This window comes from Pomacea canaliculata, linkage group LG6 (assembly GCF_003073045.1).
Source record: "Pomacea canaliculata isolate SZHN2017 linkage group LG6, ASM307304v1, whole genome shotgun sequence".
In the NCBI taxonomy this organism is placed as follows: domain Eukaryota; kingdom Metazoa; phylum Mollusca; class Gastropoda; order Architaenioglossa; family Ampullariidae; genus Pomacea; species Pomacea canaliculata.
The window spans coordinates 22,256,196-22,266,609 of NC_037595.1; the positions used below are offsets into that span (position 1 = coordinate 22,256,196).

At 39.4% G+C, this 10,414-nt stretch overlaps 1 protein-coding gene across 1 annotated transcript in view; it reads left to right on the plus strand.

Annotated features, from left to right (window-relative positions):
- Positions 1–9,706, plus strand: part of LOC112566248 (glutamate receptor ionotropic, kainate 2-like) — a 100,432-nt gene extending 90,726 nt beyond the window's left edge. Inside the window, 12 exon segments of the mRNA XM_025242299.1 lie at positions 1,314–1,466; positions 1,905–2,006; positions 2,374–2,487; positions 3,070–3,255; positions 4,413–4,574; positions 5,048–5,228; positions 5,468–5,685; positions 5,814–5,823; positions 5,826–5,863; positions 5,865–6,052; positions 7,185–7,443; positions 7,699–9,706. Coding sequence (XP_025098084.1) covers positions 1,314–1,466; positions 1,905–2,006; positions 2,374–2,487; positions 3,070–3,255; positions 4,413–4,574; positions 5,048–5,228; positions 5,468–5,685; positions 5,814–5,823; positions 5,826–5,863; positions 5,865–6,052; positions 7,185–7,443; positions 7,699–7,869 — 1,782 coding nt within the window. The 3' untranslated portion in view covers positions 7,870–9,706.
- The last annotated feature ends 708 nt before the right edge of the window (positions 9,707–10,414 follow it).

The window sequence follows — 10,414 nt, forward strand, 5'->3', positions numbered from 1 at the left end:
AAATGCTTTCTCTTGGAATCTGCACTAGGGCGTCCGAAATGATACAAACGACTCGATGTCGGTATGATGACCCAGTCACGTGCACGTGACGTTAACGTCTCTGTGTGTTGTAGTGGGATGTCTTTTACAAATCTTTAAATGTTGGTTTTCTTTTTCATCGTCGTCTCGCTATTCGCGTCTTTCATTTTATTCCACCGTTTCCCCTCTCTTCCAGACACGTTTCAATCATATTTATTTTTATATTTTTCGTTGCTGAAGCTTCATGTTAAATTACAGAACTATCACAATTATTATGCTTAAAAGTTGGGTCAGTTCCACTTCTATAAATATAGTTGTTTATTTAAAAAATATTCCATTGCTTGCATTACAAAGGACGTGTTATCGCACATGAACAGGGGCTTCGTCCATCGTCAAAGAAGTGTTATTAAAGATCACAAAGAACGCATTTTTAAGACATCATGAAGGTAAAAATATTCGAAAATGACAAAGGACACATTATTCGTCCATTACAGAGGTCAAAGTGTTACATTTTGTACATGACAAATGAATCAAAATTCGTACATTGTAAATGACAAAGTGATTCACAGGGTTTGCATGCCGTAGAGATGTACTTTGCGATGTTCTGTGTGTAAAGCCACGACATGCATACGAGCTTTGATGTGCTTTCACTGTCTGTTAAGTGTATCTTCGTCTTGGCTAAGTGCTGACCATCTGTCTGGGGAGAGATGTTGGTAAGGGCAACACTTTCCATACCGTTGTCAGCAGCAGCATCGAGTTGAAATAAATTTAGCAAGAGCTATTGTCTACCGTGTCTAGCAAGGAATCAAAGATTCATTTATATTTGTAAATGTGTTGGGGTTCTTAACACTGAATTAATCGTAACAGCATGTAAAATTAAAGATTAAATCAAAGAGTTCTGGTGGACGACTTAAAATACTCGTTCAGGCAAATACTCAATTTAATTCCTTTGAAGTTTCCTCGCTGCAATATTATTTCTTACTACGTTTTGATGTTATAATTATTGACCAGCGTTTTGATTCGCTTCTGAAAACGGCTTGTGGTCCTATAAAGGGATAATAAGGGATAATTTAAGATTGCATGTCGCTAACATGTACTTCCAATGTTGCATTTTATGTGATTCTACTGCATGCTTCTCAATTTTTATTCCTCTCATTAAATTATTGTACACGTCCGCGACTACATTTAAGGGCACGCTCTCACACACACACACACAATGCACACACAAGTAGTGTTATAGAACATATAGACATGCCCTTTGAAACAATTTCTTTGATCGTCTCCCACTCCTACAGACGGAAACAGCTCTTGCCTACGACGCCTTCAACTTGTTTGCACGCGCCCTGCACGAGTACTCGCAGGCGCAGGACGTCAACACCATGCCGCTGTCCTGCGACAAGATCCACACGTGGCGTCATGGCAACAGTCTTCTCAACTACATGAAGTCGGTAAGTAGCTGTGCTTCTGAGTGCAACGTGTCATCTAACAAAATCAACCTCTCCTCTTTGTCACAGTTTTTGTTTTTCCCTTATATTAAATTTTATTTATCGTAATCGTACAGCTTAGTGCTATTCCTTTCTCTTCGGAAGCTACCAGGGCAGGGACTCTTCATGAGTCTTTGTGTAACATTTGGATTTTGGGCGTTGCAAACAATCTGTTATCACCAAAGTTGGGATGTTCATCATGGTGAGGTTAATAAAAGGTGAAGGGTCTATTCTCAGTGAAATTGTCTCGTCTGTTGTAGAGAACCTGACCGCTTTGGCAAAACATTAGTTTTCCTCGTTGAATGTTCCTTACTTTTCTCTGTCCATCATTTAGATAAATTTAACTACCTTCACTCTAGTTCTACTCACTTTTTTTATAACTATAACATTTTTCTTTCTCAGATGGACTTTGAGGGGCTGTCTGGACGAATTCGGTATGAAAACGGAGAGCGCTACGATTTTAAACTGGACCTTCTGCATTTGAGGCAAGGTGGCCTGAGGAAGGTGAGACATACCATACATATCTCTTCTCATGTAATATTGACAACACGTCTTAAGAAAATTGCAGTTTACTTTTTTTTCTTGAAATAAATGTATGTGTTCATATATTTTGTAATTTAAAAGAAATCGAGGCAAATAATATAACTAACGAATCTTATTTGTGCAGATATTTTTGTTTATCTTTTAACCAAGTGTAGGAATGTGATGAATGTGCATGATGATTGTCATTGCATAACTTTTGTATACACAAGAAAAGTATGTCACCTAATTTCACACAGCAGCTTGTCACATATGTTCACACAAGCTGTTTGCTACTACACTTAGATGTTACTTGGGTTTTAAGTGTCTTGGTAACTTGTGTCCGTTTCAGTATGGAACCTGGGACCGTCTCAATGGACTGAATGTAACGGAGACAAGAGAACAGTTTATTAAAGATGTCGAAAAGGCGTTAGCCAACAAGACACTGAGAGTGGCTGTAGTTGAAGTAAGTGAACAGCTATGGTGTTTAATGTTTTCTGTACAGTCCTTTTAAATTATATAAGACCAATACTTGGAATTATAGATATAAATATCAACAAACAAATTATCTTCTTGGCACTGGACGGGTTAGAGTATACACAGACGCTGGGAAGTGTTCGTGTTAGCGGAGTGATCAATCTGTCTAATATATATACACACACTAGGTTTATTTAAGACAGTTCAATAAAAAATCTCACTTAAATATTTTGTATCACCTTAGAATTTAGGTATTATCTCCAATTGTATTTCAAAAAATGAGCATCATGCTAAACTAACTTTATTTTTGCTGTTAGAAAGTTTGCAATAATCATAATTTTTTGGAGAACAAAAAATAAAAAAAAAACAACTTTGGAGTATGTTTTACTTCTCTTTCACTCTGTTTCTTCGTCTTAGCAGATCCAAATTTTACTTTTAAACTGGACACGTCCCTTAAAATATGTTCTAGACTGCTAAATGTAGTTTGGCATACAGGTGATTTACCTTCTTTTCGGATTCAAACTTTCATCGTTACATGTGAATTATTTCCCGGTGATATTTCTGTTTTCAGGAAGCACCGTACGTGATTCAGGACAAAACCCATCCTCTAGGCTTTAGAGGTTTCTGTGTGGACCTTCTGGAAAAAATCTCGCAGGTAAAGGGCTTCAACTTCACCTTGTACAAAGTCGCCAACAACGCCTACGGCCAACTGGAAAACGGAACCTGGAATGGGGTCATGGGTGAACTCACCAGCAAGGTAGGAGACATGCGCACTCGATGTACTTTTTAGTAACTAATCTACCTATTGTGATGTCTGATTCTATACGAGTTGTGTCAGAACTTACAGAAAGGAAGCAGGCAGCTGTTACTGTATCAGCAGCCTTGGATATAAGAGTAATGTCATAAAGTAAAAATGTGCCTCAAGGAAGGCCCCAATGTTCTAGTCTAGACACTACTCTCGTTGAAAGCTCGAAAAGTCACAACAGATGTCACCATTATATCAAAGTTTACATATAACCTGCTAATATTCTCATACATATAAAAAATATGCCAAAAGCACATTATTTATGTTGAAAATGAGTTACGCCTCGGTATTAGAGGACTTACCGTGGAAAAGCAGATAGGGACTTAGGTTCATGGCCGTTGACCTGTATAGTTTGACTTCACAAAACCTTGATGTCACCTCACACAATAGTTTTCAGTACGAGTACCTGAATACGACTCCACTGTAAATCATGGCATAAGCAATTCTAACACAAGAGTGATAAGAGAAATCACCGATGTTAATCGCGAAGACTAGATGTGCGAGATTTCGAGAGCAGCCATTTTTATCGGATTCTTTGTTCGAGGATTTACGACATTTTAGGAGCTGGAAGGAAAATAAACACCACAGTGTGTCATGGCCCTTCTCTGAGAGAAAGGGAGGCAAGCCTGTTCGCTAATCACCACCTACTCTATGATCATTTGTGGCATGAACACCTTGGCTATCTGATGCTTCTAATGAGGAGCTAACTCATCACAGAGGTCGATATCTTGAAAACTAGAGGAACCAACTTTCTTTCATTAGTAAGATGGAAATGTCCAGCTTGTACACCTATGTACCTACCTGTATAAAAATGACCAAACTGTTCAATATCAATTTACCGACATACAGTAGCAAATACCAAGTTTTGAAACAAATTATCTTTGTGAGATTTATCCACAACAATTGTCTTCTGTAAAATCACGATTTTACGTGCGAGCATCGGTTTCATCCACTATTTTTCCTCAGATATTTATTTATCCCGATCAGTGATTTATTTGTTTAGCAGTTGTATTTATTATAAGGAGGAGCCAGTCATAGTATGTTTCTCTTCAAACAAGATGTTATTCGAGTTTGGCTTTGAAATAAATTTGCATTTTCTTCTGTTACAGAGGGCAGATCTTGGTCTGGGGGGTATGACGATTACTCACGAACGAGAAAGGGACGTTGACTTCACCAAACCTTTTCTCACCTTGGGAATCACCATCTTGTACCGGAAACCGAAGCCTAAGCCACCCGACTTGTTCTCCTTCCTCTCACCTCTTTCCATTGAGGTATGAATGGTAGTTTGTAGTAAAGTACAAGTTGTATTAAATTAGTCCAGGTAATAGTGATTACCTGAGAGAATATGAATCTGAATTTAGTTCGACAGGTAAGAACTTTAGATGAATTAGCAAATTATTTAAGTGCCAACGGCCAATTTTATTGGGAAACGATAAACTTTGCATTCACGCCCATGTATGCACAAAAAAACATGAGCAAAGGAAGATAAGAGAAAAAAAGATTTAATTTTATTGAATAAAATAACCATCGATGCTTTCAAAGATAGAAACATAAACAGTAAATTATGTCAAAACATTTTCAAACTATATTTAGGATCATGGAACTTAATCCTACTACACCACTACAAAATAATAATATAAATCTCTACCTCCACAGCATATAACATTGACTTTTTGCTGCTGAGTACAAAAATAAGATATAGAGAAAGTCGTTGTGTAAGAAGGCGCCACTGTACCTGTTGCAGGTGTGGGTGTACATGATCGCCGCCTACCTGTGTGTTAGCTTTATGTTGTTTGTCATCGCGAGGTTCAGTCCTTACGAATGGTGTAATCCCCACCCGTGCAACCCAGACACGGATGAGGTAGAGAACCAGTTCACCATCCTCAACAGCCTCTGGTTCACTGTAGGCTCGCTCATGCAGCAAGGTGAGTTGAGAAGGTGTCTTGTTCACAGTGCTGATTCTTTTTGGATTTACATTTTCTTTACAAGTCAGATGGTGACAACATATGTATAAAACCAGAGGCTACGATTAAGTCAGTCTTCCTCTCCGTCTACTTGTCGCTCGATTAATCCAGACAGGCAGACCTATGCAAACAAACTGTCAAACACACTTGCAGGAATGCACAACAACAAATTATCAAGATTTTTATTTCTTTGTGTATAGGATGTGAAATAGCACCTCGTGCCATCTCCACCCGCCTGGTAGCGGGTATCTGGTGGTTCTTCACTCTCATCATGATCTCGTCCTACACCGCTAACCTGGCAGCTTTCCTGACAGTGGAGAGGATGGTGTCTGACATCAACTCTGCCGAGGACCTGGCCAAGCAGAGTAAGGTCATGTACGGGACCTACCGGGGCGGGTCCACCTACAGGTTCTTCGAGGTACGTTCATGGGGGGTCGTTTGGTCGCGCTTCTTACCTGACCACCGCTTGTCCTCATTGTGACTATTTATTTTTTTGCCAGGTGGGTTGCGATCAGACACTTTTGGATGTTTTTCTATTTTGAACAGAACTCTAAGATTGAACCTACAAACGGATGTGGAATTTCATGTCCACAACGGGACGGATCTCAGATATTTGTCAACTCCACGGCAGATGGTGTGAAGAGAGTGCTCGCGGGCAACTACGCCTACCTGGCAGAGTCCACGGCGGTGGAGTACGCCGTCCACCGCAACTGTGAGCTCATGAACATCGGTGGGAGACTGGACTCTAAAGGTTACGGCATAGCGACTCAGTCTGGTAAGCATCGGTGTCACGTGACTGAGGTCCCATACTAAATGGACGCAAAGTGCATGTCAGTCAGTATCATCAGTACTCCAAGTGTATCCACGTCAATGCTCAAATATTTCTTCAACAAATGGAAGCGTATAGGTTCGATTCCCGTGCTGCACACCGTTCTGTCAAAGGTTGAACCATCTAAATCAGTATTTATGGAGCTAGGGCAATTCTTTGCCCTCTGGCACCATTGAAATCCTCCCCGTACCCCCAAAAGATCCATCTTTAAACCAAAAAATTTAATTCAGTAGATATGACCACAATTCCATCTAGTGGCCGCAAATACTAGTGGTCGGTTAAAATATAAGATCATTCATAAAACTAAAAGCGTATTTCTTTAAATTTAAGCCCATTTGCTTCGACTAAAAGCTCACTTGTTTTGAATAAAAAAAGTATTTGTGTATTGCAAAGAGGCAATAATTTTATAAGTAGTATAAGAATTAGAGGCATGTCAAAAGGAATGTGCATTTATTTTTAAAAAAAAAGTTCTCCCCCAGAATAAAAAAAAATGTCACAAACAAAATTTAACTCGTTTAAACTAAAAGCCTATTTGTCTAACAGAAAAAGGGTAATAATTTAATGTCCTGCCCAAAATCTGGACGTCGGCCAAAGTGAGCGTTCATATATTTCGCAGAAATAGGAAAAAACTTTGTATAGATGGCGCTAATGCTAGAAGTCTGATAAGATAAGGCCGTAATTGTTTACCAGGGTGTCATTGTTATTCATTGGTAGTAAAAGCACTCCAGGCCTGCCAACAACTCGTACTCTTGAGTTTCACGTAAAAGGGCAATAACTTCGCATGAGTTGTGTCGGCCCTCAAGGGGTTGCCATGGTAAGTGCTTGTTGTCAACCTGTCTGCCAATGAAAGTAGTCTTTTGCTCTTATGAAGGGTCTCGGTTCTTTATAATAAGAAGTTTTTAGATAAATGACAATATTATTTTTACAGTTTTTATATACAACGATTTTGCTTAATACTGAGCTCGGGGTTAAGGCGCTTTGCAAACAAACAACAAACAAACAAACCGCACAGCTTTCCACTGCATCCATCCATCGGGATCTTCTCATTATCTAACAATCGTCGTTTCGGACTTCAGGTTCCCGTACAGCGAGATCCTGACAGCAGAAATCTTACACCTGACAGAGAATCAGATCATCCACCAGCTGAAGACCAAATGGTGGGAGCGACAGGATGGAGCGAAGGACTGCAGTCAGGAGAGCACCCCACCCAAGGGCTCGGCCAATGAGCTGAGCGTGGAGAACGTTGGCGGGGTCTTCGTGGTGCTCATGGGAGGGGTCGTGGCAGGCTTCTTCGTAGCAATGTGCGAGTTTATGTGGAAGGCCCGCAAAAACGCACGCAAAGACCAGGTACAATAAGGAAGAATACTTCATACATCCTGAAACACTTTATAAAGACCTCCATGTACTCTTCTGCATCTTGTACTTTCATTCTCTCTCCTTCTTACTCCTACCCTCCCACATACAACAATAAAATCCTGATTTATTCACATGAGAAACCAATCATTATAAAAGGATTACAACTACTGCTCTGAACTCGCAGACAAATTGTCTCTCTGATTTGATGTATTATATGTTTTTCATTTTTATTCTCTTCTTCCACAGCAAACCTTGTGTTCCGAGATGGCTGAGGAGTTTCGGTTTGCCGTTCGTTGTTTAGGATCCAAAAAACCAGTGAAGAAGCGCAATCAAGACATCACAGACAATGGCCTCCAGTTTATGCCACTGACTGGAAACTATCGACAGAACTCCGTAGGAAAGGAGGTTTTTGCATGACGGCTCTCTGCGAGCACTTAGCAAAGGAAGATGGTTCAGAGCTCGGGTCAGCCTGACCTACACAAACTCATTTCTTTTGTTCTCTGACGTTGAGTGACGCTTTGTCGAACTCGCAAGAAAAGCTCGACTTTTCGCCGAGTGAAAAGATCCTGAAGAACTAAGTGGGATGTTTCCGGTTTGAAGACACGCCATATGAGAACGCCATGCCGCGCCATGTAAGAATAAAAACAGGATGGAAATGTGGTGCAGGTAAACAAGCCTCACATTTGATGACATGAGATATACTCATAGCGTGGAAGACAGTATCTAATATTCGGTCGAGTTAAAAATATAAATTCATTTTGGGGTTTGAATGTAAACCGCCGTTCTTGTCTCGATTAACAAAGAGGCTGGTGTTCCTGACGACATTGCACCGTTCACGATGGTCGTCCACACATCATCTTCATTTCATCTATTCACTTCCTACACATTCATCGGTTATTAGTAACCAATCACTTCTATATCTCAATGAAGGCCGATTCCAGAATGATCTGACGGCTTTTTTCTGACTTCGCCAAAGTGGGTTTTTCTTTTTAATGTGATCGAACATCCTGAACAGGATTTGATGTGTGTGTTTGTTGGGAGTCATGACTGTCTCACACTCACATTTCGGATCGAGCCTGGCATCCTGGGATCCGTCGCTTGCTGTATGTCCGAGAATTTTTTTAATTTTTTTTGTTTGTTTTTAGAGCAAAATGGCTGTTTACAAAGGTGCAAAAAAGCCAGGAGTAAACACAAAGTGATGACAAACTGGAATCTCGTTTACTTAGACGAGCAGGTAAAGAACGACTGTCATTATGCTGTTACTGAGATATCACTGTACCTGTTGCATACCTTGTAGAGGGAGCCTGTCCTGATGGCAAAACTGTCATTGATGGCTAATGCTGACAACGAAAACAAAGTGGCAAAAATAAATGGATCGCTTCATCTCAGCGCAGAGAACTCATGGGACACGAAGTGCAGGCTTCATTTCATGGGAAAATCACATTCAGACCCCAGGTGTACAACATGGAACAGAGACAGCACAAGGAATTCGTGTAAAGGAAGGTAGTTTCGTACTTGAGAGAATTTATGGCGATTAAAGAAAATCGTTCATTATGAACTAAAAAATAAATAAATTGAAATGAATGGTCTATTTCTTCATGACCATTCTCCTTTTTCTGATAAAGTTGTGTTTTATGATTTCTCCGGAAATATTGATAATATTCATTGCATTTTAAGGTGAAAACATTAACTAAACAATATGCATTGTAATAATCTGGAAATGTTTTATTTTGTCTCCCTTGATAATTTTCCAGATGACGAGTTAATTAAAGATTTATTCTACCACAATAAAATCGAAGAACGAAGCTTAATAAAATGAATTAAATTTCTTGGGGAGATAAATAACATATTTTAAACCCTCGTCTGAAAATTTTTTTCTCTTTTATTTCATTTAATTTTCGATGAATCTTGCCTCACAAAATCTGTCGTGCAACATGATTTTTAATAGTTTTGGCAAGTGAATCTTTTTAGTGTTAAAAGGTGGTTCGTCATCAGAGGCGCACCTGTTTAACAGCAAATCCTTTCTTCAGAGAACATTTATTTGATCAAATCAACACTTAGGAAGATGCTTGCACTTTCTTGCCTGCTTATTCACATTTCACTTTTAATTTCGTTTTATCAAACGCCTAACCACCAAAAAAATGGATATTAGGCGGTGATGTTCTAGGACTTGAACGAAAGATTAGAAGCAAATTTTATACGTTCCAGGTTTGTAGAAGAAATCAGAACGAAATTGATTTTGTCAAAAAAAAAAAAGAAACATTTGTGCGCAAGACACACAACTGCATTTACCCGAGGTGAATGCAGAAATTTGCAAAATAAAAGTGGCAATTATTCTCTTGAAACATTTTTGCCATTGTGGATTAGTACGAACTGAACGAGAAGATAAAAATGAAAGGCGTGTTCTGGCCTTGCTGTTAAGATGAAAGCAAGATGATGAAGGTGTGGATGTGGCATTTCACTGGTGCACGACGACAGCATCAACTTGCCACAGAGAGGTTGACGATTCTGCCAAGTGATGGCAAGAAGTGGTTGTCTCCCGACTCTCCCGAAACTTGCTTCTGACTTGCTGGGGACGAGAAAATCCTGATATTGTCCCCCTTGTACACACTCTCCACTATGTACTATGTCCTCATACATGCCAAGTGCCTTTGTACATGTTGTTTGTCACAGGTTTGTCCAGGAACACACAAACTGTACACTTTTTTTTCTTGCTGATTTGTTTTTAAAAGAGTGTCATGATAATAAATAATGTTTACCAAAAAAAAAGAGAACATATTCTTATTAAAGTAGTCTGCTTTGTTCATGTAATTTATTTTACTAAAAAGTGTCCTCTGTACTTCAGTCAACTAAAGGCTAAAAATAGACATTGACATAAACGACAATCAATCAAGGTGTGTTCAGGCAGGTAGCAAGAGTAAGACGATCCACTTGAATACCTGTGTATGGTCTGTTCATTACT